This window comes from Bos javanicus, chromosome 19 (assembly GCF_032452875.1).
Source record: "Bos javanicus breed banteng chromosome 19, ARS-OSU_banteng_1.0, whole genome shotgun sequence".
Classification (NCBI taxonomy): domain Eukaryota; kingdom Metazoa; phylum Chordata; class Mammalia; order Artiodactyla; family Bovidae; genus Bos; species Bos javanicus.
The window spans coordinates 11,497,776-11,524,438 of NC_083886.1; the positions used below are offsets into that span (position 1 = coordinate 11,497,776).

Sequence of the window (26,663 nt, forward strand, 5' to 3'; positions counted from 1 at the left end):
GACCATGTCCGAGGAACGAAGTTTGCAATTTCAGTGAAATGTGCGAAGAGCCATCTCTCAAATATTTGACTGATAAACTGGCACCTCGCATATGTGCGACAACGGAGAAAGTTCTCGCTTGGCTAGACAAATGGGTGTGTTTATTATTCGCTTTAATAAGCCTTAACTCCTCCTGCGGTAAGAGTTCTTTGCATTTCCTCGAGCAGAGGCTAACGACGAGACCCGGAGTGATTCTTTTCTGACGTGGACTTTCTAATTACGTCAGGCCTTCCTGAAGGCGCTCCTTGAACAGCCTTTTGTGTGGGAACGACGGCAGAGGCACTGGCGGGTTTCCAAGCTTTCTCCTTTATAGGGCCGCGAGCCGGACCACAAAGCTAGGTGACAGACGCCCGCGCTGGGACCTCCGCAGGCTCCTACCGGAGCGCGCCTGCGTGCCGGGGCTCCTTTGTTGCTCGGCTGCCCGAGTCCGGCTGCGCGTGCGCGGTGGGCAGGCGCCCACAAGTGCGCTGCACCGCGGGCGCCGGCTGGGGGCGAGCAGATCTCGAGCAGCAGCCGCCGCCGCCGGCGCAGCCGTTGCGACCGTATCAGCGGAGTTCAGAGGGCCAGGCGGCGGGAGGCTTCCTCACACGGGGGCTGAGATGTCGTCCACCGCGGCTTTTTACCTCCTCTCCACCCTGGGAGGGTACTTGGTGACTTCATTCTTGTTGCTCAAATACCCGACCTTGCTGCACCAGCGAAAGAAGCAACGATTCCTCAGTAAACACATCTCTCACCGCGGAGGTGAGAGGGGTCCCCAAAACCAGATGGCGGAAGTGGGGGAGGCTCCCCCCACCCTACCCCCCGGCCCCGCGACTGGAGCTGAGGCTCCTCGGCAAAAGGCAGGCGGGTGGAAATACGTGTGAATCTGAGGAAGGATGGGCGTGTGTGAACTGAGGGTCCCCTGGAGGTAAAGACAATGTGAAGGGGAGGTCTTCTGAAGGAAAGAGAGGGTCTTGAAACTGAGCCAAGGTGGGAATCTCTTGGGGGCAGGGAAGTCAGGGGTTCTCCGAAGGAGGAAGGACCGGGGTGAGAATGAACGGTAGATGGGAGACTTCTTGGCGAAGGGAAGGATAATCTCAGGGTCGATTCCCTGCAGCGGAGGCACCAGTGGGGAGCCCCGGGCCGATCCGCGGGCATCCTGCCGGGGGAACCCGGGAACAGACTTGTTCCGAGACAAGCCAGTGGCGGAGCTTGTGGGAAGATGGGGCGAACTGCTTTCCAGGGCCGAGGAGCTGCGTGAACGTGGAGCGTGGTGCAGCCCGGGCATCCGCAGTCCCTGGGGGCCGGTCCCAGTTCTCCACCCCTCCATCCCTCCTCCTGAGCAGGGTAACTGAGAAGAGGGGGAATCCAAGTTCCCGAGCCGGGGACACTTCCCAAGGTCACAGTTAGAGCTTGAGCTGGACTGGGACAAGAAACGGGGGTGTCCTGATTCCCAAGGCTTCAAACCTCGCACCTATTTTTTTCCCCCCAACCCCACCTTGCACCCCAGGAGTGACGTGTGGATTTCCAAAAAAAAAAAAAAAAAAAGATTGGGTTTTGTGACAGGACCTTATTGTTTAAAGACAACAAAGAAGTTTCTTTTGAAACAGTGCCTTGCCAGAAGGAACCTAGATAGTTCCCCCTCTCATTTCTCAGACAGCAGGCCACATCTTTGCCTCTTCATTATTGTGTAATAATATGCTTTTATTTTCATTTCAAGTATGATGTATAAGATGTTGTAAGTTTGGATTATTTCATTCAGTTTTAGCTGTTCTTTAGAGCTGAATGTTAAACTAGGTTAAAATTGCTTGGAATTTACTTGAAATGGTAAATTCTAGGAGTTTACAGTCAAAAATTTAATTTAGTACCATTACTCCTTTTGTTAATAAAAATGGGCCAGGAATAGTCAGTCAGTTCTGTTACTCAGTCGTGTCCAACTCTTTGCAACCCCATGAACTGCAGCACACCAGGCCTCCCTGTCCATCACCAACTCCCGGAGTTTACCCAAACTCTTGTCGATTGAGTCGGTGATGCCATCCAACCATCTCATCCTCTGTGGTCCCATTCTCCTCCCGCCCTCAATCTTTCCCAGCATCAGGGTCTTTTCAAATGAGTCAGCTCTTCGCATCAGGTGGCCAAAATATTGGAGCTTCAGCTTCAACATCAGTCCCTCCAATGAACACCCAGGACTGATCTCCTTTAGGATGGACTGATTGGATCTCCTTGCAGGCCAGGAATAAGGTTTTAAATATCACAGAAGTACATTTGCACGCTGCTGTAAAATCTGTATAATTTTATCAGTTAAACAAACGTAGGACTTCCCAGGTGGTCCAGTGGTTAGGACTTGCACTTCCAATGCAATGAGCGTGGACTGAAGCGACTTAGCAGCAGCAGCAGCAGCATGCCCTGTGGTGTGCCAAAAAAGAAAAAAAGAAGATAAAGTACTAAATAGTGACTTCAATGGTTATGCTAGTCTCCCACTCATGAAAACTATCAAAGATTTTAAGGGATCTATCACCAGCTAAATGACATGTTAGTTCTCATTTGGTTTACCTATATTTTAATAGATACAGAAGTAAACTGTAGGTAAAGCCAAAATACAACTTTTGTGTTTGAGTTGTCCCTGTAGAAGTATTTTCAATGGTAGTAGTCATTACCTGCTGACTTTTAAATCAGTAAATCAGTGTTTACTGATTTAAAAAAAAAAAAAGTATGCTTACTAAAAACCCAAATCAAAACAAAATAAAACTAGATCTTCTTAAAAAGCTTTCTAAACTGTCATTGTGGGTGATCTAGATTTTATTTCAGAAGAAATAATATTGTTAACTCTGTAGGATATGAAATCTATGTACAGTCCTGAAGCACTTAGTAAGTTCCTGTGTGATAGTGCTTAATATATTTTTTGTTGAGTATGTATATCAAAGAATACAGTTGAACCAGAGTGATAGAGAATATATTTACTAAAAACCACTTTGGAACTCAAGATAGTAAGTTTCTGGAAAATAATAGACTAGGAAGCAGTCAGCTTCTACTTGCTTTTTATTTTTCTCTTGGACACTGATAATAGCAAGTGGTGCTATCTGTGCATATTTCTCCATGCATATCATCAACATTGCAGATAACGTATTTCATGTAACCCAGGTGTATAACCACTCCAAGATTGAAACATTGATCACGATAGGTGTATAAAGTATATACACCTGAATTGCTTTAACTTAAAAAAACTGTTACTGTATACTGTTATGTCTCTATAAAAGCATTATCACCTGAGTCAGATTCTGGATCTATAACTAGTTAGCCTTGGGAATAAGCTTCAGTTTTAGTTTCCTTATCTATAAATGTAAACCATTTACCTTGCTTCCCTTTGGGTTGTTATGAGGATTAGGTGTACAGAAAGCACTTTGAATGCCATAGAATTGTTTAGAAATGTAAGCATGGATACATGGGGTCACATTCATATTTTGCAATAGAACTTTGACTTGAATGAGGAAAAAATGAGATCACCAGTGTACTTAATGTTTTCAAAGTTTTAATGAACACTTTGGCTTTTTGCTGATTGATTGTCCTTGAAAGTAGAAAATGCTTTGTTTTAAAAATTAAATGGTATAGGCCTGCTTTGTTCTTACCTAGGTAACACGTAGGTTGTATTGCATTATATTGTGGTAGGATATCTGCTTCCCTTATTAGACTGTGAGTTCCTCAAGAGCAGATTTTAGATTTTATTAATGCTTGAGTCTCTAGCCTCTAGTACAAATTGTAACCTACACTTAAAATAATAGCTTATTGTCTGCTAATTATCTACTTTGTGCTGGGTACTTTCCGTGTGTTTCCTAATCTATTTGTCCAAAGAACACTTTTTGTAACTACAGTGTATTGATGAACCCACTTCAGTGTTCTTGCCTGGAGAATCCCAGGGATGGAGGAGTCTGGTGGGCTGCCGTCTATGGGGTCGCACAGAGTCGGACACAACTGAAGCAACTTAGCAGCAGCAGTGTATTAATGAAATACCAATAAGATCAAAGATGTACCCCTTGGATTAAATCAAGAGCAAGCCATACTCTCAAAGGCTATTTTTATTGTTTCTCAATGACATTGTGAATTTTAATATTTTTGACAGTTGCGTAAGTAATTCATGTTCATTGTATTAATGGAAAATTTGGAAAATAATAGAAATGAAAAAAGAAAAAGTAGTTCCTAAAACTCACTATCCGTAGACATAATCTTTGTTAACATTTTGAAGTACATATTTTAAGTACGTATTTTGAAGTATTCCCTTTTAAAATATATTTTTAAATATATCCTTTAAGTACATATTTTACTACCCTTGGAATCATACTATGTATATACTTATTTCAGATGCCCACTAAGTTAACTAGAGTTAGGATAGCAGGGAAATAACTTTCTCATACTTCCTAACCTATTTCTATGGACCAATTAAATTAAGCAGTAGGGTTTACTAGGGTTCAATGGCAAAGAATTTAAAAAAAAAATCAACTGATAAAATCCTCACCTGACCTTTTAATCTTTCACCCATGGTTACAAGGCAAAGTATTGCCCAAATCGGGGCATTTTGCCACAGATTGATTTAGCAGGTGATAAGTTTGAGGGTAAATATTGCTGATGGACACTGGTTATTTCTGAGTCCTAAACTTTAATTCCTCAAGGAGGAAATTGAAGCATCTGTTTGAGTCTCAGAGTGTCACTAGAAGTAACGTTCTGCAGTTGCACCCTGAAACATATTCTGCACGGCAGGGTATCAGTTCTTTTCAGCTTCTCTGTTTTCTCTGCATTCCTGTTTTCAGGGAAATCTTCCTTACTTGTCAGTGAAGACTTTTTTCCCAACTCGCTTGTTCCTACTGATATCTTGCTAACAGTGGAATCATTCATCCTTTATCTTCCCAGGTGACATTAGTGGTAAAGAACACACCTGCCAATGCAGGAGGTGTAGGAGATGCGGGTTCCATCCCTGGGTCTGGAAGATCCCCTGGAGAAGGAAACGGTAACCCACTCCAGTATGCTTGCTGAAGGATCCCCATGGATAGAGGAGCCTGGCAGGCTACTATCCATAGGGTAACAAAGAGTTGGACATGACTGAAGTGACTTAGCATGCACACATTTTCCTGCTTAATAAAGTAGACTAAAATGTACAGTTATTTTCAGCAATGGCTGTGCATATATATTAAACTGTATACATATATCTTAAACTATATACAAACGTAGAAAAGTTGAATGTCGTTACAGAAAAATGTGAAAGTATAATCAGATAGATAGCAAAAAACACATGGAAAAGAGCACACATGAGGTGATTAGTTGGTAAGTGCTGCCACTGTATCAATATATACTTTGAATATCATCCTTCTGTGCTACTGATGTGTTTAAATTTTTTCTTATGTCTGCAAATATAAATCTCGCTGATATTTTCCCTAAAAAAAGAATTCTGCAGTGTTCAGGGATCCCACATATTGAGAAATGTTCTTTTGTATATACCATCTCTAGTCCTTAAATGGAGAAGGCAATGGCAACCCACTCCAGTACTCTTGCCTGAAAAATCCCATGGACGGAGGAGCCTGGTAGGCTGCAGTCCACGAGGTCGCGAAGAGTCGGACACGACTGAGCGCCCTCACTTTCACTTTTCACTTTCATGCATTGGAGAAGGAAATGGCAACCCACTCCAGTGTTCTTGCCTGGAGAATCCCAGGGATGGAGGAGCCTGGTGGGCTGCCGTCTATGGGGTCGCACAGAGTTGGACACAACTGAAATGACTTGGCAGCAGCAGCAGTCCTTAAAAGCTCTTTATACTCTTACAGCAATCATATATACTGTTTCCAAGGTGCACTATAAATATTGAATTAATGTGTGAGTTTAGAAGTGAAGGAACTCAACTTTGTTGCTTGATTTATTGAATAGCTCCTTTTTAAGTTAAGATAGGATGATATCTTCCAACATTAAAATGTTTTATTTGCACTAAACTGTCTTCTCCAGTATCAGAAAATATTTAATTTGGAAGTTCTTTTGTGGCTGGAGCACATGGTCATGTTTGTCATTGGTTTTATAAACATCACACACATATAGCATGTATACAAAAGATGTTGATGGTGGTGATTGGAGGCTAACTGTAAAATAGGTCTAAACGGGTCTACAATGTTTACTGAATGTTGTTGTTGTTTAGTTGCTAAGTTGTGTCTGACTCTTTTGCGACCCCATGAATTGTAGCCCACCAGGCTCCTCTGTCCATGAAATTTCCCAGGCAGGAATAATGGAATGGTTTGCCATTTCCTTTTCCAGGGAATTTTCCCAATCCAGGGATCGAGCCCGCATCTCCTAAATTGGCAGGAAGATTCTTTACCTCTGAGCTACCAGGGAAACCTTGTTGAATGTTTACTGGTATATAAAACATTTGGGAGGTAAAAAAGGAAACTGAACAGATATTTCTTTCCTTTTCTGTATTTACATCTAACAAAAAATACAAAAGAGAATGTTTCCTTTACTTTTCCTGTCCTAACAGATATTAACCACTCACAAAGTAACTATGAAGCACTATAAGAGGAAAAATTAACACTGAATGAATTGGAAGGTATAGCTTTGTATAGTGTTGGGAAGTGATGGTTTCTCAAAGAAATAGAAAATATGAACTGGTGAAGAGGGAGGCAGGAGGACATGAGCAGAGAAATTATAAACAAATTATAGTAGAAGAGCATGTAAAATATATTCTCATTCTCTACTACATTTCATAATTAATTAAAAATTAAACTTGTTTCCATGTAGAGTGGTTATTTGCAAAATCAGATATTAAGCCAGACATCCCCTGCTTATTGAAGGAAAAGAAAAACTAATAGCAAGCGTGCTTTATGAATGATGTTACGATAATTGGCAAGAGAAGAAATTCAAACCATTTCATGAGAGAAGAGCTATCACCAAATAATTCCTTAGAGAGGAGTGGCAGACTTTTAAATTAGTCCCTTAGTTACTCCCCAGGCTTTCACCATATGAATCTAACAAGTAATTTGTGGGTATTATCGTTGTGGGATTTATCTTCAAGCTTTGCAAGCAAGTATAAGAATATGGAAATAAGGGACAACATTAATAATATATTTGTAAAGCTGAAATAAAGAGATATATGACTGCCAGCATAGAAACTGCAGCATAGTTAGTAGTAAAAAGTGTGGGATCTGAAGTCATACTGCTTATGCTTGAATCTCAGTTCCCCTTGTTGGCTTATGTGACCTCACCTAATCTTATTTCTGGAGATAGTAATGCTTGGCATGATTGTGGGCATTTTAATGAAATAATGTAGAGAGCACTAAGCACAGTATCTGGCTTCTCTTAATTATTAATATCTTGACCACCTTTTTAATATTTTATTTAGTACCAGCTATTTCATAAACTTGTAAAGTAGATCAGAGGTCTTAAGTAGTAATGTTTGCATACTTAAGTTTTTTTTTTGCTATAAGGAGCTCATGATTTCAGCCACAGTCAGCTCCAGGTCTTGTTTTTGCTGGACTACGTAGAGCTTCTTCATCTTCAGCTGGCTCACATCATGAACTCCTTTTTCAAAATTCAGGCTTAAACTGAACAAAGTAGGGAAAACCAGGAGGCCATTCAGGTATGACCTAAATAAAATTCCTTATGATTATACAGTGAAAGTGACAAATAGATTCAAGGGATTAGATCCAATAGAGTGTCTGAAGAACTATGGACGGAGGTTCGTAACATTGTAAAGAAGGCAGTGGTCAAAACTATCGCTAAGAAAAAGAAATGCAAGAAGGCAAAATGGCAAATAGCAGAAAAAAGAAGAGAAGTGAAAGGCAAAGGAGAAAAGGAAACATATACCCATCTAAATCCAAAGAATAGCAAAGAGAGATAAGAAAGCCTTCTTCAGTGATCAATGCAAAGAAATAGAGGAAAACAATAGAATGGGAAAGACTAGTGATCTCTTTGAGAAAATTAGAGATACAAGGGAACATTTCATGCAAAGATGCCCACAACAGAAAATAGAAATGTCAAGGACCTAACAGAAGCAGAAGAGATTAAGAAGAGGTGGCAAGAATACAGAAAAGAACTGTACAGAAAAGGTCTATCATGACCCGGATAACCATGATGGTGTGATCACAAATGACTAGAGCCAGACATCCTGGAATGTGAAGTCAAGTGGACCTTTGGAAGCATTACTATGAACAAAGCTAGTAGAGGTGATGAAATTCCAGCTGAGCTATTTCAAATCCTAAAAGATGATGCTGACAAAGTACACATATTGAGTGCTGCACTCAATATGCCAGCAAATTTGGAAAATTTCAGCAGTGGTCACAGGACTAGAAAAGGTCAGTTTTCATTCTAATCCCAAAGATGGGCAATGCCAAAGAATGTTCAAACTAGTGTACAGTTGTGCTCATTTCACACACTAACAAGGTAATGATCAAAATCCTTCAAGCTAGGCTTCAGCAATGCATGAACCAATAACTTCCAGATGTACAAACTGGATTTAGAAAAGGCAGAAGAACCAGAGATCAAATTACCAACATCTGTTGGATCATAGAAAAAGCAGGAGAATTCCAGAAAAACATCTGCTTCCTTGACTACATTAAAGCCTTTGTGTGGATCACAACAAATTTTGGAAAATTCTTCAAGAGATGGGTATACTAGGCCACCTTACCTGCCTCCTGAGAAACCTGTATGAAGGTCTCTGCTTTTTATTTTTGTTAAAAAAAATATATATATATATTATACATATATATGTATATATACAAAAGCTTTTCTACTACACCTGATAAAGGCTTGAGAAAGAATATAAAAAAAAAAGATGGGGAAATTGGAGAACATAAACTAAATGAAATGGGAGCACTGAATATGAAATAGAAAAAGTGAAACAAACTAGGTAAAAGATCATCATATAATCCAGTTGTTTTTAAACGTGACTGCTCATTAGAAACATGTGGAGCTCTGGAGAAAAAAAGCAATTCGTGAGCATTTGTATTTTTCAAAAAATTTCAAGATAATTTTGATATGTATCTGGATTTTAAAAAGTGATTATAGGTTTTTCTATTAGATCCTAGCTTTGGTGATATAGAGTTCTATTATTTTTCTGTTGGCCAATCAGGATATTAATTGTTACATAATCACAATAGTAAAAGATGTTTATCAGTTTTTACAATCAATAGCCAGACAAAAAATAAAAGATAATTACAATTGCAAGCCATAATGGAGACATGATTAATTTAACAATATAAAATAATTACATACAATTTGAGGGGATCAAGCAGAGTGATGTGATAAGTGGAAGTGCATACATGCACGTTTTCATCCACCCAGTCAGTCTGTGTCTTTTGGTTGGTGCATTTAATCCATTTACATTTAAGGTGGGTATTGAAATGTATGAACCTATTACTTTTTTCTTAATTGTTTGGGGTTTATTTTATGTTCTGTAGGTCTTTTTCTTCTCTTGTTCTTCCTGCCTAGAAAAGTTCCCTTAGCATTTGTTGTAAAGCTGGTTTGAATTCTCTTAACTTTTGTTTGTCTGGAAACCTTTGGATTTCTCCATCAAATCGGGAGGAGAGTCTTGCTGCGTAGAGTATTCTTGATTGTAATTTCTTCCCTTTCATCACAGTAAATATATCATGTCCTTCCCTTCTGGCTAGCCTGATTGGAGTTCCCTTGTATGTTATTTGTTGTTTTTCCCCTGTTGTTTTCAATATTTTATCTGTCTTTAATTTTTGTCAGTTTGATTATGTGTTTTGGTGTGTTCCTCCTTGGGTTTATCCTTCCTGGGACTCTGTGCTTCCTGGACTTGGTTGACTATTTCCTTTTCCATGTTCAGGGAGTTCTTAGCTATTATCTCTTCAAATATTTTCTCAGGTCCTTTCTCTCTTCTCCTTCTGAGACCCCTATAAAGCGAATATTGGTGCATTTAATGCTGTCCCAGAGGTCTCAGTCTGTCTTCATTTCCTTTCATTGTTTTTTTATATCCTCTTGTGTGGCACTGGCAGTTTCCACCATTCTGTCTTCCAGGTCATTTATCCATTCTTCTGCTTCAGTTATTCTGCTGTAGATTCCTTCTAGTGTATTATTCATTTCTGTTTGTTCTTCAGTTCTTCTAGGTCTTTGGTAAGCATTTCTTGCCTCTCTCAACCTTTGCCTCCATTCTTTTCCCGAGATCTTGGATCATGCAGCAGTAGCAGTAGCAGGATCATCTTCACTATCATTATTCTGAATTCTTTTTTCTGGAAGGTTGCCTATCTCTACTTCATTTAGTTGTTTTTCTGGGATTTTATCTTGTCCCTTCATCTGGGACATAACTTTCTGCTTTTTCATCATGATTAACTCACTTTCTGTAATACAGTTTTTGTTTTAGCTGCTGTGAGACTGTGCTTCTTGCTTCTTCTGTCTGCCCTCTGATGCATGAGGCTAAGAGGCTTGTGTAAGCTTCTTGATGGGAGGGTCTGGCCATGAGAAAAACTGGGTCTTGCTCTTAAAGCAAGGTGGGCAGAGCCTTGCTCACTAAAGCTTTAATCCAGTTACCTCCCTCCCTGATAGTTTTTTGGTCTGAGGTGACCCAGCCCTGGGGTCTACAGGCTCTATGGGAGGATTAATAGTGAAGTCCAAGAAGGCCAAGGGGGACCTTCTAGTGCCTCCGTCCCTGTGGTGAGCCCCTGCTGACCCATGCCTCCACAGGGGTCCCCCGACATGAGCAGGTAGTCTCCTGTGAGGTCACTGCTCCTCTCCTCTGGGTCCTGGTGTGTGTAAAATTTTGTTTGTGCCCTCCAAGACTGGAGTCTCCGTTTCCCTCCATCCCCTGGAAGAGCTCTAATCAAATCCCGCTGACCCATAAGACCAGATTCCCTGAGAATTCCCAGTTCCTTTGTCGGATCCTCAGGCTGGAAAGCCTGACGTGGAGTTCAGAACCTTCATAATAGTGCGAGAACGTCTTTCGTATCATTGTTCTGCAGTCTGTGGGTCACCCACCCTGCGGGTATGAGATTTGATTTAATTGTGATTGTGCCCCTCCTACTGTCTCGCTGCGGCTTCTTTGCCTTTGGACGTGAGGTGTCTTTTTTTAGTGGGTTCCAGCATCCTCCTGTCAGTAGTTGTTCAACAGCTTGTTGCAATTTTGGTGCTCTCGCAGGAGGAGATGAGTGCACGTCCTTCTCCTTGGCCGTCTTGAACCAGAAGCCAAGGTCTCTGCTTTTTTAACAAGCTGTCTAGGTTTGTCTTAGATTTCCTTCCAAGGAGCATTAGTCTTTTAATGTCATGGCTGCAGTCACTGTACACAGTGCTTTTGGAGCCCAAGAAAATAAAATGTCACTTTTTCTGCTTTTTCCCTTTCCATTTGCCACAAAGTGATGGATCAATTTGGAAACAGAAGTAGATGTTTTTCTGGAATTCCCTTGCTTTCTCTATGATCCAGCGAATGTTGGCAATTTGATCTCTGTTTCCTCTGCCTTTTCTAAAGGCAGCTTGTACATCCAAAAGTTCTCGGTTCATGTACTTCTGAAGCCTAGCTTGAAGGATTTTGAGCACTACCTTGCTAGCATGTGAAATGAGTGCAGTTGTAAGATAGTTTGAACATTCTTAGGCATTGCCGTTCTTTGGGATTGGAATGAAAGCTGCCTTTTTCTGTGGATTCACTCGCTGGTCAGGGAATAAGACCCTGCATGCCACAATTGAAGATTGTTCATGCTGCAAGTAAGACCTGGTACAGCCAAATAAATAAATATTTAAAAAGATAATTGCCTTCAAAAAGCCTTGTCAGAGTTCAGGTGGATGTACTAGAATTTTTTAAAATTACGATTTAGAAATAAAAGCTTTTTACACAGCGTGGGAAGGAGACAGAAGAATGAATTGAGAAAGTAGTATTGACATATATACATATTCATGGGTAAAATAGATAATTAGTGGGAAGCAGCTGTATAACACAAGGAGCCCAGTCTGGCACTCTGTGATGACCTAGAGGAGTGGGGTAGGATGGGGGAGGGGGGCTCCCAAGGAGGGGGATATGTTTATAATTACGATGGATTCAAGTTGTACGGCAGAAACAAGCCCAACATTGTAAAACAGTTATCCTCCAATTAAAGAAAAGAAATTTTAATAAAAGCTCTTAAGAAAATTTTAGGAATGGCATACATGTAGTAGCACTAAGCTAAAACTCCAGTACTTTGGCCACCTGATAGCAAAGAGCCAGCTCAGTGGAAAAGACCCCGATACTAGGAAAGATTGAAGGCAAAAGGAGAAAAGGGCGAGGGAGGGTGAGGTGGTTAGATAGCATCAGCAACTCAATGACATGAACTTGAGCAAACTCCGCGAGATCGCGGAGGACAGGAAAGCCTGGCGTGCTGCAGTCCATGGGGTCGCAAAGAGTCACGACCTAGCGACTGAACAACAGCGACAATAGCCCTAACCTTAAGTGTACAGCTTCATTTTTTTTAATGTATGTGTACATCCAAGTAGCCATTACTCAGATCAAAGTACATAACATTTCTAGAATCCCGTAAGAACCCCTTCCCCGTCTACCCTCCTCCATCGCCACAGGGGACCACTCCTCTGACTTATCTCATTGTTGACGGTTTAAGTTTTCAAAGTGTGGTCTGTGGAATTCTGGGAGTCCCCAGAACCTTTCATGGGCCTGCAAGGTCAACACTATTTTTATAAGGCGTTTCTTCCTTTTTCACCTTAGTGACATTGGCGTAGTGCGTAAAACTGCTGTTGCTTTAGGACAGATGAAAATACTGGTACAAAATGTACTAGTAGCCATTATATTCCTCAGCATCCTGCACTCAGGCAGTTTCACATAAGAATATCTTTGATGAATTAGAAAGTTATTAATTTCATTGAAGTTCAACCCATGAGTATATATATGTAACTTTTAGTATCCTGTGACAAATGTTTTTGTGTGTGTGGGATTACACAAACACTTTTGCTGCATACTAAAGTATGTACATGATTGTCTTGAGGAAAAGCACTTGTGAAGTTGATTGAATTCTGAGCTGAATTAGCCTTCCCCCTCGACCCCGCCAAACATTTTTACTTAAAAAACTGACACACTGGTTATTTAGACTTGACTACTGGACAGTTGTGTTCTTGAAAATTAATAAAGTGAGTCTTCCATTAGAAGAAAAATAATCTAGCTGCCTTCTGTTAAATGATTACATTTGAGCTTTTAAGCAAGAATTAGACTTTTGAAAAATATATCATCCACAGTGAGCTTAGTAGCTTTCCAATTTGATTTTCCTGATATAAGTTATTAATAAATGTGATGTTTAAAAAATATTGTATAAAAAAAATATTGTATAATGAAATGTGTCAGTCAGTATTTAGAAGATCAGCATGATTCAGTAAATCAATATTTTCCAAAAACCAGTGCATTTTATTATAAAACCATGCATGGGTGAAAGATCCATTCAAAGTTCAAGACGGACTAATTGATTTTCATGTAATGGAAAAAGTCAGTGATATGGTTCAGATTCCGTGTTACAGCCAACTTTTAAGAATCTACTATTTGTTGAATTTCGGTACAGTATCGAAGAAGAAGCTTTCTTTTCCACCTATCTATGTGAAGGTTGATATGTATGTTTGAAGCAGATATGAGAATCTAGCTGCCTTCTATTGTCAGACATTAAAGAGATTTGCAAAAGTGTAAAACAAATTCCACTCCTTAAATGTTTTTGGCAGTTATTTTTCATAAAATGTTATATTAACATATAATGGGTTTATTGTTATTTTCAAATAAATTTTTTAAATTTGGAAGTCAGTTTCTAATATGTAGCTATTAATGGATTTGTTGTTCAGTTGCTCATTCGTGTCCAACTCTTTGAGACCCCATGGACTGCAGCACACCAGGCTTCCCTGTCCTTCACCATCTCCCAGAGCTTGCTCAAACTCATGTCCATCAAGTCAGTGATACCATCCAACCACCTCATCCTCTCTCACCTCCTCCTCCTCCTGCCCTCAATCTTTCCCAGCATCAGGGTCTTTTCTCATGGATATAACCCACATAATCAAAAGCTCTTTGAGGTATTCAGTAAGAGTCCTGAGACCAAAATGGTTAAGAAATGCTAGTTTAAGGCATTAACTCTTTTTTTAAAAAAAATTTTTTGGAGTATAGTTGATTTACAGTGTTGTATCAGTTGTACAGTAAAGTGAATCAGTTATGCATATACATATATCCACTCTTTTTTAGATCCTTTTCCCATATAGAGTATTACAGAGTATTGCATAGAGTTCCCTAAGCTCTACAGCAAGTCCTTATTAAGCTCTACAGCAAGTTCTTATTAGTTATCTATTTTATATGTAGTAGTATGTATATTTTGAGAAGGAAATGGCAACCCACTCTAGGATTCTTGCCTGAAGAATTCCATGGACAAAGAGCCTGGCAGGCTACAGTCCATGGGGTCGCAAAGAGTCGGACACATCTAAGCAACTAACATACACACACAGTGTGTATATTTAAGTCTTCCAATTTAAACCCCCCCAAATCCCCTGGTAACCATAAGTTTATTTTCTACATCTATAACTCTATTTCTGTTTTGTAAATAAGTTCATTTGTACCCCTTTTTTAGATTCCACATATAAGCAATGACATATGATATTTGTCTTTCTCTGACTTCACTCAGTGTAACAATCTCTGGACCCATCCATGTTGCTGCAAATGGCATTATTTCATTCTTTTTATGGCTGAGTAATATTCCATTGAATATATAAGGATGAACTCTTGACTGTAATAAAGAGTTATTGTAATCTTGAGTGAGTAAAAAAAAATGCTTCATGGAGGAGTTGGGAAGTGAGTTCATTCTAGGATGAAGATTGGGATGCTATGGTGAAGAGAATTTTGGAGGGATATGGCATGTGTTTAAGGCTTTGAGTCTCTCAGAGGTTCAAGAGGGAAGGGAACAGATGTATGCCTATGGCTGATTCATGTTGAGGTATGGCAGAAACCAACACCATATTGTAAAGCAATTATCCTTCAATTAAAAATAAATAAATTTTTAAAAATTGACCAAAAAAGTAATACACAGTCATTGTGGAGGGTTTGTAAGGCTAGAATAGTGTACATTAGAAAAGAAATCTTTTGTATTCTGACCTCAGCTGCTGGAAATAACTGATATTAATTTGATTTGTTAATTTTTTTTTTTAAGCTGCGGTGCGCAGCTTGTAGAAACTTAGTTCTGTACCCTCGGCAGTGAAATCTCAGTGTCTTAGCCACTGGACCACCAGGGAATTCCCATACTGATTGTTTATTGTACTCAAAGGCAAGGAAATTAAAAGGACACAGAAGTCAGCTTGAAAGAACTAATGATGATGACTTTGATCACTTAGTCAAAGTGGGAGATGCCAGACTTATATTGTGAAGTTATTACTCTTTTTCTCTTTGTAATTAGTATTTTTGTAGGAAAATACTTTAGAACTACATAAACACCCCATTCCTTATCAGACTTTAAGTCCATTTATTAAAATGGGTTCAGAATATCCTGTTTTGCTCAGTGGTTTAAAGTCTGTTACTGTCGTCATTTTGATTCTAACATTGTCTCAGGTTTGGACAGTGAGAGCTTTTTCAAATTGGCCTCCGTGTCCTATTAACTTGCTTGCTTTCTGTCACAACAGGCAGTCAGTAGTCTAACCTCATCTACGAATAACCATTTGAGTACTTTTCTCTTTTTGGTGGTATTCTTGAGTGCTTTGTTCTTGAGTATTACCTGTGTGTAACATATTTCCATAGTTTTTGACTAAGATAGGCACTGACTGGACTTTTAAAAATCAGTTAAGCTCAAAAAGACCACTTACTTTGGAAAAAAAACTTTATTCTCTATATTTGCTTCATCAGTCTTTTGTTATGCATCGACTCTACAAAAGTGAACCTAAAGTCAAAGAGGCTTTTTTCACAAGGGTGTCCCTTTCTCTCTGCCAAATTGATAGCATTTTTAGAACATTAGGTTAATATATTTATTTCTTCATACTTTATGTTTCTGTTCATTATTAATTAGATTATGATAAAAATATAATCTAACAATATAAAAGAAGAAAAATTGAATACCCTTGCAACTATGTTCAAATGTTATTGTATATAAAACATTGTAATGCTGTTACTTGAACAGTACCATAAACTTGAAGTGCTTATTTTTGTTAAGAAAAAACTGTTTGGAAAAAAAAATTTCCAAAATATTTGGGAAAATATTTCCAAAGTATTTTTCCTGTGCATTCCATTAATCATTTAGTAATACCAAAATCTTTTAGTTTTAAAATATCTAAAAACTTATGGCTTGCATATTTTATGCTAATTGAGTCTACCTAGTATATAATATTAGCTAAAAGAGGCAATTAGATACTTCTTATCTGTGTCTTTTTTTGTAATTTCAGTATTACTTATTACTTCAGTAAGTGGAAGCACCAGTTACTATAATGATGGGAGTAGTAATAACAATGCAATGATTTTTAGTTTTACTGAATATTCGCTATTTCATTGAATCTAATGCCATTAGTTATGATGCATATTTTAAAAATTAATTTATTTTAAGGATGGATATTTTTAATGTACTGTTTAACGCACTTAAAAATCACTTAGGTGCTCGCTTCGGCAGCACGTATACTAAAATTGGAACGATACAGAGAAGATTAGCATGGCCCCTGTGCAAGGATGACACGCAAATTCGTGAAGCGTTCCATATTTTTGGGTTCAAATCTTAGTTCAGAGGAGTAGCCTCCTTGAGCCTCCGTGTCCATCTGCAAAATGGGAGCAATTCCTCTTTTAAAGAAGAGTTGTTCAAGTGAAATAATGTATATAAACTGTGCTTACGGTAGGATACTGCCCCCACTAGCAAAACCAGTTGGTTACAACAGAGACTTGCTCTGAGCTTAACCTGAGAACACTTCATGTAACTATCCAACATTCAGTGTAGTGATCATTCTATGTATTAAATATTCTAAATGTTAAAAAAATAAAATAAAATAAAAAAATAAAAATCACTTAGGTTCTTCTAACCCCACTGCTTGCTGTGACTGTGTTTTGATCTTTGATTCTTCCTGTGCAGTGCTGTGCTGTGCTCAGTCACTCGGTCGTGTCCGACTCTTTGCGACCCCATGGACTGTAACCGGCCAGGCTCCTCTGTCCATGGCATTTCCCAGGCAAGAATACTGGAGTGGGTTGCCATTTCCTCCTCCAGGGTATCTTCCCAACCTAGGGATCAAACCTGCATCTCCTGCATTGGCAGGTGGATTCTTAACCAAGGTGGATTCTTTACCACCGAACCACCTGAGAAGCCCTGATTCTTCTGGTGCCCCTAAAAACAATGCAAAATGCCATTACCTTCTTTAAAACACTTGTAGTATCTACCTCATATGTACCAAATGTATGATTTACTTGAAATATATAAGGTGAATTGGGGGGAAAATAAAATATTCAAATTAGCTTCAATTTAATGTTTTCACAGGTGCTGGAGAAAATTTGGAGAATACAATGGCAGCCTTTCAACAGTAAGTACATAAAAAGGCATTCTTTTACAGTTTATCATTAAAGTGATGATTCACAGAGTAAGGATAGTATACATGTAGCATCTGCTTGTGAGAGTTGTTTCTGTTTTATTAAAATCTTTTTTTCTTTTAGTTAGTTAGTCTGAAGTGTTCTAACAAGCGTTTGTCTTCTGCTTAACTGAAAAACTAGATGTGCGTGTTGGCACTATAGTGCCAGAGCTGAAAGAAGACGTTTGTAACAAGGCGCATACTGTGCATAATGCTAATTAGTCTCAGAGAGAAAGAGAAGAGGAAAACACTGTTACATTGGCTCTTGTTTATGTGTAGGGTTATGTGTCTACTCAGTAATTCTTCCACAGACCTCGACCTGTTATCTGGTCTTTCTTCTTTGAAGCCTTAGGAGTAATTGATTTTTTTTTTTTTTAAAGGCAAATTATTTTTTCCAGTTTTTGAATTATTCATATTTCCCATGGAGGTCTTTTAGAGCACCTCACAGAGAAGCAGCAGGAGAGACAAGAATGAAAGCGGATTGCTACCTTGTTCTTGGTCTTAAAGTAATTGCTTATTATCAGTCTGTGGTAATGCTGAGAACACTGTTTTCTTTTCCCTGAAAAATAAGATAGGAAACTTGGTAAGTTAACCCCCATGAAAAACATTACTATGCATATTTACTAAGGAAAATATTTTCTTATATAATTTTCAACTATTTTTATGTACACAATTGGGGCTAATAAATCAGGATAACTTGGCTTAAGGTTTAGTTCTATTTCTCATCATCCAAAGACACTTGAGAGTTTTTTTCCTGTTTTCAGGTCCCGAGGTACTGCTTTTCCATAGTCATTTTGTCTAAATCCTATCCTTCTATATTTGGCATTGCTTATTCTTCCTCCTCTAAAATATGATGCCTTTTGACTGTAATCTCAAATCTCTTACAGCTCTAAAATGCAAATTCTTTCCTCCTGTCACTGATGGTGAAGCAGAATAATGTAAATTACTTTATCTTCTCTACTGAGATTATGTAGCTAGCTCCTGTAACAAAATATATGTTTAATTTTATGTGAACAATTTTCACTGTGATTCACACACACACATATACACACCCACACACACCTACATTGACTATCATTTATCAGATACTTTTTGCCTGTGATGTGATATATTTTTACTTGGGGGAGAAACTGCTCATGACTGAGTGGTTTTAGCATTCTGTATGTAAAAGTATGTTATTTTGTAAGTTTTTCTCCATGTATTATTGCTAAATCTTTACCAGCCACTCTTACTTATGAAATTAAGACACTGAGTTGTATAATAAACTATTTCTAAGGATGATGCATTTGTATAATACATTATTTCTAAGGATGGTACCTAAATATTTTTTTTATCTTTGAAGATTTTGATCCCCTGAAAAATTTTTTTATATTCAAAGAATGTCTAATTTAGATGATTTTTACCTGCTGGATACAACATTTCATTTCCTGTCTTCAAGCAGTTTGTTTTTATATTGTTTTGTTCAAGCAGTAACTATTGAAAAGTACCACAGCCTTCTCTATCATGTGGTAGCTTTCTATAACTCTAGTTTTTTGGAGGTTTTTCTGGTACTTTAAAAGAAGAAAGCACCTCTTCCATATATTAAGGCTGTTTAACTCTTTTATTGTATGGCTGTTTGCTAATTGACTTTGGAATTTATATAAAACCTAAACCAAATAGGCTTTAATTTTAAACTTAAAATATTTTTGATGGTGGTGGTGGTAGTAATGATTTGGGTTTTTGTTTCTTTTGTCTAATGCATCAGTATATTGTCAGTAAGTACTTTTTATAATTGTACTTTCATTTATAAGTATTTATTTATTTAACCACTAGGACACTTAGAAAGGTTTTCTTAAATATACCTACTTCATGAATAACAAGAAAAAGCTGTTTACGCATACTATTTTCAAAGTATTGTATACGAAAAAAATTAACAGTTATAATCCATAATTGGCAAAAGACAGACACTGTGCTTAAGTATGGTTTATCCTTGATAGGATAAGTAGTTGAAGAAGAAATAGTGAAAATACAATGAGCAGCTAAAACTTAGATCTTACTTGTTACATATATTTAAATCTTATTTATATATTGATATCTGTGTATACTGAAAAAGCATGTATATTATGACATGGAGGTAAAGATGATATTAAAGAAAGTATAAATAGTTGGTATGGGAAGCCTGGTTAAAATTAATCAGAAAATTGAAAAGATATCAGGACTAGAAAAGCTATCATTTGGTGGAGAAGAAGAAGCTCATTTTAAAAATATGAAATGTTTGAGGTTAAAACTTGAGGTTATATGGACAAGCTACATCTAGAAAACTGAAAGGACCTTAAGAGTATATGGAAAATTAATTCATTATGTATTTATTATGTTATAGTAGGGCTAAAGTAATTAGTACTGACAAAGAGAAATAATTATATTTCACAGTTTGTAAAAAGTTATTTAATCTGGCTTGTAAAATAATTTCATGGACTTCCCTGGTGGTCCAGTGGTTAAGAATCTGCCCGCCAGTGCAGGGGACACAGATTCGATCCCCGGTCCAGGAAGATTCCACATGCCACAGGGCAACCAAGCCCACATGCCATAACACTGAGCCCACTTGCCACAGCTAGTGAAAGCCACATGCAGCAATGGAGACCCAGTGCAGCCAAAAAATAGGTAAATAAATAAATTTGAAAATTATCTTACAGACACCTTAAGTTATGAATTGGAGGAGGAAATGGCAACCCACTCCATATCCTTGCCTTGAAAATTCCATGGACGGAGGAGCCTGACAGGCCACAGTCCGTGGAGTCACAAAGGGTCGGACACAACTGAGTGACTTCACTTTCTTTCTTTCTTAAGTTATGAATATGGCTCTTCTGGGATTCTTTGAGAATAAGAATTTTCCTTATTGATCTCAGTCCCTAGATCTAGCTCTGGTACTAATAGGCTCTCCCTAGTCAATTACTGAATGATATATGGAATGGAGCACTCAGGAACAAAGCTGACTATTAACAGAAGTTAGAGGCAGAACCCCATTTATAATAAGCATGGAACCGAAAACCAAAAAATTGTACTACAAAGATAGACACACACATACACTCACACACACAGAGCCAGTAAACCCTTGAGTATGTAAAGTGTGGTTCTTAAGAGCTAATAAAACTAGGTTATTAAACCAGGCTGCTGTTGTGAATACCCACAGGACAGTTTGATCCCTGTGGTATTAATATGAATGGTAAAAGAAAGAAGCAAATTGTATTAGCAATAGCTGGAAGCGTAAGTTGGCAGACAATCAAAGTAATTAATCAGTGACCTGATTCTCATGGTAAAATTTTTTACAATGTCTAATTAATACAATACTAATTATCTCATCTCTGAAGTGGAAATAATATAACCTCAATGTTTTGAGGAATACATGAGATTCAAATGAATTCTTTAACGTAGAGTCTGTTGTAAGTTTTGACACATAGTTTTTGTGGAGTTTGAAGTAATTTCACTTCTTCTTTTAGAGCTAGAGTTTTTCTTTTCTTTTTCCAGAAATATTGAAATCTTGCCTTCCCTAACTTTTTTCTGTGTTTGTCATCAGCTTATCAGAAATTCAGCTGGGGTTGTCAGAGGTTACCGTGCCGGGTGGGGGTAGTCAGCCCAGAGGGCTGTGCCATGGCCTTCCGGAACATCGTCCCTCTGTCCCTGGACAGCCCAACCCACGCTGTGTGTGTGCTGGGCATGGAAAAAAAAAAAAAAAGAAATTCAGCTATAAAATGTCTGGTGTTTCAGTTGAAGTAGATACATATTGTTATTTGTGGGAAAGTTTGAAGGCTAAAGTGATTTTAAAAAATAGTTTTCTTTTCTCGCTGTGTTCTAGCTATTTGTGTATTGAATTTGAGATGACTTTATTAGAATAATTTACAGATTGTCCTACATACACTTACTATTCTAAATTTTGATTATTAGCTGTACTCCTGCCTGGAAAATCCCGTGGATAGAGGAGCCTGGTAGGCTGCAGTCCATGGGGTCGCTGAGGGTCGGGCACGACTTGAGTGACTTCACTTTCACTTTTCACTTTCATGCATTGGAGAAGGAAATGGCAGCCCACTCCGGTGTTCTTGCCTGGAGAATCCCAGGGACGGCGGAGCCTGGTGGGCTGCCGTCTATGGGGTCACACAGAGTCGGACACGACTGCAGTGACTTAGCAGCAGCAATAAGAGGTAATCATAAAATAAAAAATATTTTTTGTATAATTCCTAAACATTTCTAAAAACAGCCAACATTTCAGCTAAAGGCAAACTTCATACTTAGAAAAATTTCTTAGGTAATATGTATAGGTATTTTTAAATACAGGGAAATATAGATTTAAATACAGGATAATATAGATAACCCCTGTTTTTACCCTGGCAGGCAGATTCCCATCCATTGCACCACTAGGGAAGTCCCCTTTTATTCTTAAAAAAAAAAAACAAAAACTAAAAGCTATATACAGTATAACAATATTTAAGGAAAATTTAAAATATAGAAAAATACATTTACCAACCTAAAACCTATTTTTGCCTATTTTTAGATTTTATTTTTACACATCTGTGGTTCTAGCAAACACACAATTGCAGTCTTTTTCAAAGGTGGATGTTCTTTAGAAGAGGACACAAACGGTTAACAGTTATTTACTGTCTTGGTAAGAATTATATTAATGAGCCAGGTTTGTTTTTCTCTTAGCAGCTGGTGATAATCAGAGCACTAAAAGGGAAGATTATTTAAGAAGTAGGGGAGCAGTGTGAGACTTTGGCACATGGCAGCAAGTGACCATTAGTTCTTTTGGAGTGGGATGCTGATGGGGTTGGATTATCAGAGGTAGATCAAGTAAGACAGTTCTCAAGTAGTTGGCTCCAAAGATAAATTTTGTCAGGCATATAAAGTGTATACATACACACACACACTTTGTTTTACATCAGAGGGATCATACCATGCCTACTTTTTTTTCATTTAGATATCCACAATGCTCTTCCATGTGAATGCTTTATTCTTTGACGTATGGTGTTCACTAGGGCTTCCAAGGTGGCTCTGTGATAAAGAATCCGCCTGACAGTGCAGGAGACGCAAGAGATACGGGTTTGATCCCTGGGTCGGGAAGATTTCCCTGGAGAAAGAAATGGCAATACACTCCAGTATTCTTGTTTGGGAAATCCCATGGACAGAGGAGCCTGGCGGGCTACAGCCCATAGGGTTGCAGAAAGAGTCAGACATGAGTTAGCAACTAAACAATTCATTGTGGCTTTGGATCATCACTATTGACCGATGCTAAAGCTGAGGCTGCAGTATTTTGGCCATCTGATGCTAACAGACAACTCATTGGAAAGGTCCTTGATGCTGGGAAAGATTGAGGGTAGAAGGAGAAGAGGGCGTCAGAGGATGAGGTGGCTGGACGGCATCAGCAATGCAATGAACATGAACGTTGGCATACTCTGGGAGATGGTGAGGGACAGGGAGGCGGGCCTGCTGCAGTCCATGGGGTCACGAAGAGTCGGACACAACTAGGCAACTGAACAACAATGATGGATCATCACTGATGAACATTTACATAGCTTCATTCTGCTCGTTTAGAAATGTGTGATTACCTGCAATATACCCAACATTGTGAACGTTGGAAAATATGGAACAAATTCCCTTCCTCACTAGGAATTTAGTATCCAGTTGTAGTGACATGACCTTAGGCACAAACACTGGGAAACAATTTAAATGGATGGGAATATATTATACAAACTGTAATTTACCTACTTTTATGTTTTTTCCTTCCTGCTTCCTCACTCTGCTCACTCAGCTCTTACTCTTTCCATTCTTGAATTTTAAAAAAGGGAGAGGTTTCTTTTTTCTTAAAACTCTCTCCCTGCCCCACCTACGTTTACTTTCTTTTTTATCTTGAAAATGTCATCTGTGGTAGTTGATTCATAAAGTGCTGTGTAGGCTTTTTACATATACTGAGAGCTGTCTCTCTTCATTTATTAATTCAGTACATGCTGTGAGCAGCCCTGTGCCAAGGCACTAGGAATGCAACAGTAAATGAGCCATGGTCCAGAAACCCTTTCTGTCTAATTGGGCAAGTAGGGGAAGATAAATAGGTATATTCAAAAGAGTGCGGTAGGTACTCTGACCTAGTAAACACAGGTGGTACAGGAAGTCCTGGCAGTTTGGCAAATAATTGGTGAATAGGGTACAAAATCCAGTCTGGGATGCGGGGGACAGGGCAGGATTAGAGAAGGTGTCCTGAAGTGCTAGTTTCTTAGTTTACACCTAAAGAACAAGTAAGAGTTAGCACACAAGGGGAAGAAGAAAGACTTTTAAAAAAACTGTTATTGCGGGACTTCCCTGGTGGTCCAGTGGTTAAGACTCCCTGCTCCCAGAGCAGGAGGCCCAGGTTCAGTCCCTGGTGGGGAAACTAGATTCCACAAGCTCCAGGTATTAATAAGACCCGGCACAGCCAAATAAATAAATCTTTTTTAAAAACTGTTATTTAAACTGTTACTGTAGTGTGTATAATATACATTTGGTAATATGCACAAACCCAAATAATTTTAATATACATATACACACCCTTGTAATCACCACCCAAATAAAAGTATAGAACATTTTTAGCACCTCTGAGGGCACCCTTGTGGCCTCTCCCAGTCTGAACTCCTTTCCACTAGATAACCATTATTTTAATTTCTATTACAATCGATTGACTTTTTTCTGTTCCTGATAACATAAATGTAATCATAGAGTATTTATACTTTTGTCTTTGGCTTTTCTTTCTTTCCATTTACATCTGTAAAATTCATCCATGAGGTGTGAAATAATCTTGTACATGTTTTTTAATGGTCAAATGAGTTCATCTCTCTTAGAAGATACACACTTAGCAGAAGTTGAATTGCTGTGTCATAGGGTGTGTGTGTGTTAAGTCGCTCAGTCGTGTCCAACTCCTTGCAACCCCATGGACTATAGCCCAGCAGGCCTCCCTGTCTATAGAATTCTCCAGGCAAGAACACTGGAGTGGATTGCTATTGTCTTCTCCAGAGGTGTCATAAGGTAGGTGGATATTTTTCAAAGGATTTTACCAACTTAGACTCCCATCAGCAATGTATGAGAGTTCCAGTTGCACCACTGTCTTGCTAACTTATTATCGTTCCTTTTAATTTTAGGTATTCTGTTGGGTATATAGTGCTGTCTCATTGTGGTTTTAATTTGTTTCCCTGTGGAATTTTTATGTTGAACACCTGTTCATAAACTTATTGGCCAGTTCAAAATTCTCACTCGAGAAGTGCCTGTTCAATGAATATTCAGGGTTGATTTCCCTTAGGATAGACTGGTTCAATCTCCTTGCGGTCTAAGGGACTCTCAAGAGTCTTCTCCAGCACCACTGTTATTTTATTGTATGTTGTTTTTCTATGAAAGACATTGCAGGCAAAAGAAATATTTAGAGCATGGGGCTGCTTGGAGTATAGGAGCAAGGTGGGAAGGAGGTGTAGAGAGCTAATGTCATCACTGCTTTGCAAAGAAACTTAGAGAAGCTAAACAACTGCCCAAGTAAGTGGCAGAGCCAGGATTTGAATGCAGGCTCCCATGTCTGTGCCTTTTTTTTTCCCCCAGCTTTATTGAAGTATAATTGACAACATGTTAATGTATTCAGAATGTCACAATGTGATGAATGATAAGAGTGTATACGTTGTGAAAGGATTCTCACCAAGTTAATTAACACATCCATTACCTCACATGTTTACCTTTTTTTTTTCTTTTCAATGTTTGTTCTCTTAACCACTGTGATATACCTTCTGTATCAGTCATAAGATCTTAGGGGGAAAGAAACCTTAGCAATTATCTGTTCTGATCTTTTCAAGTTTTTTCTTTTTTGAAAGACAATTAAAATATTTTTGTTTTATCATGGTAAAATGTACATAACGTAAAAGTTGCCATCTTAACCATTTTTAAGTGTACAGTTCAGTGGCATTAAGTATATCACATTGTTATACAACCATCACCACTATCCATTTCTACAAAATTTTTTTTCGTTTTTTTTTTTTAGAAATAATTGACATACAATCACTGTATAAGTTTAAAGCATACAGCATAGTGGTTTAATTTACATATATTGTGAAATGACTACCACAATAGATTCAGCTAACCTTCACCCTCTCTTATCGATACAATAAAAAGAATAAAGGAAAAAATTCTCCTTGTGAAAAGAACTCTTAGGATTTACTCTCAACAGTTTTGCTGTATATCATCACAACAGTTAGCTGTATTCATTATGTTATCCATTACATCCCTAGTATGTATTTTATCTTATATCTAGAAGTTTGTGGCTTTTGTCTCCAGAACTTTTTAATCATATCATATTAAAACTCTACTAACGCATATATATGGAATTTAGAAAGATGGTAACAATAACCCTGTGTACGAGACAGCAAAAGAGACACTGATGTATAGATCAGTCTTGTGAACTCTGTGGGAGAGGGAGGGGGTGGGGAGATTTGGGAGAATGGCATTGAAACGTGTAATATCATGTATGAGACGAGTCGCCAGTCCAGGTTCGATGCACGATGCTGGATGCTTGGGGCTGGCGCACTGGGACGGCCCAGAGGGAGGGTATGGGGAGGGAGGAGGGAGGAGGGTTCAGGATGGGGAGCATGGGTATACCTGTGGCAGATTCATTTCGATGTTGGGCAAAACTAATACAATATTGTAAAGTTTAAAAATAAAATAAAATTAAAAAAAACTATTTCACATGAAAAAATAAATAAATAAATAAAACTCTGTACCTGTTAAATAATTCCCCAACCTCCTCGCCCCACAGCCCTGGTAACCACCATTGTTGTTCAATTGCTCAGTCGTGTCTGATTCTTTGAGAACCCATGGACTGCAGCATGCCAGGCTTCCCTGTCCTTCACTGTCTCTCAGAGTTTGCTCAAACTCATGACCACTGAGTCAGTGATGCCATCCAACCATCTCATCCTCTTTCGCCCCCTTCTCCTCTTGCTCTCAATCTTTCCCAGCATCAGGGTCTTTTCCAGTGAGTCAGTTCTTTGCATCAGGTGCCTAAAGTATCAGAGCTTCACTTTAGCATCAGTCCTTCCAATGAATATTCAGGGTTGATTTCCCTTAGGATTGACTGGTTTGATCTCCTTGCAGTCCAAGGGACTCTCAAGAGTCTT

The 26,663-nt window shown here is 38.5% G+C and overlaps 1 protein-coding gene and 1 non-coding gene across 3 annotated transcripts in view; both read left to right on the forward strand.

Moving 5' to 3' along the window:
• The first annotated feature begins 206 nt into the window (after positions 1-206).
• The window catches only part of GDPD1 (glycerophosphodiester phosphodiesterase domain containing 1), a 51,133-nt gene continuing 24,676 nt past the window's right edge, over positions 207-26,663 (forward strand). For both annotated transcript variants that reach the window (XR_009731204.1, XM_061390177.1), the window contains exons 1-2: positions 207-780; positions 17,430-17,472. Coding sequence is in view for 1 of the 2 variants with exons in the window: in XM_061390177.1 (XP_061246161.1) it covers positions 639-780; positions 17,430-17,472 (185 nt within the window). In the remaining variant the exon portion in view is untranslated. The remainder of the gene's footprint in view (positions 781-17,429; positions 17,473-26,663) is intronic.
• LOC133233202 (U6 spliceosomal RNA) lies at positions 16,565-16,671 on the forward strand. Its single transcript, XR_009731673.1, has one exon. It is a non-coding gene; the product is annotated as a U6 spliceosomal RNA (small nuclear RNA).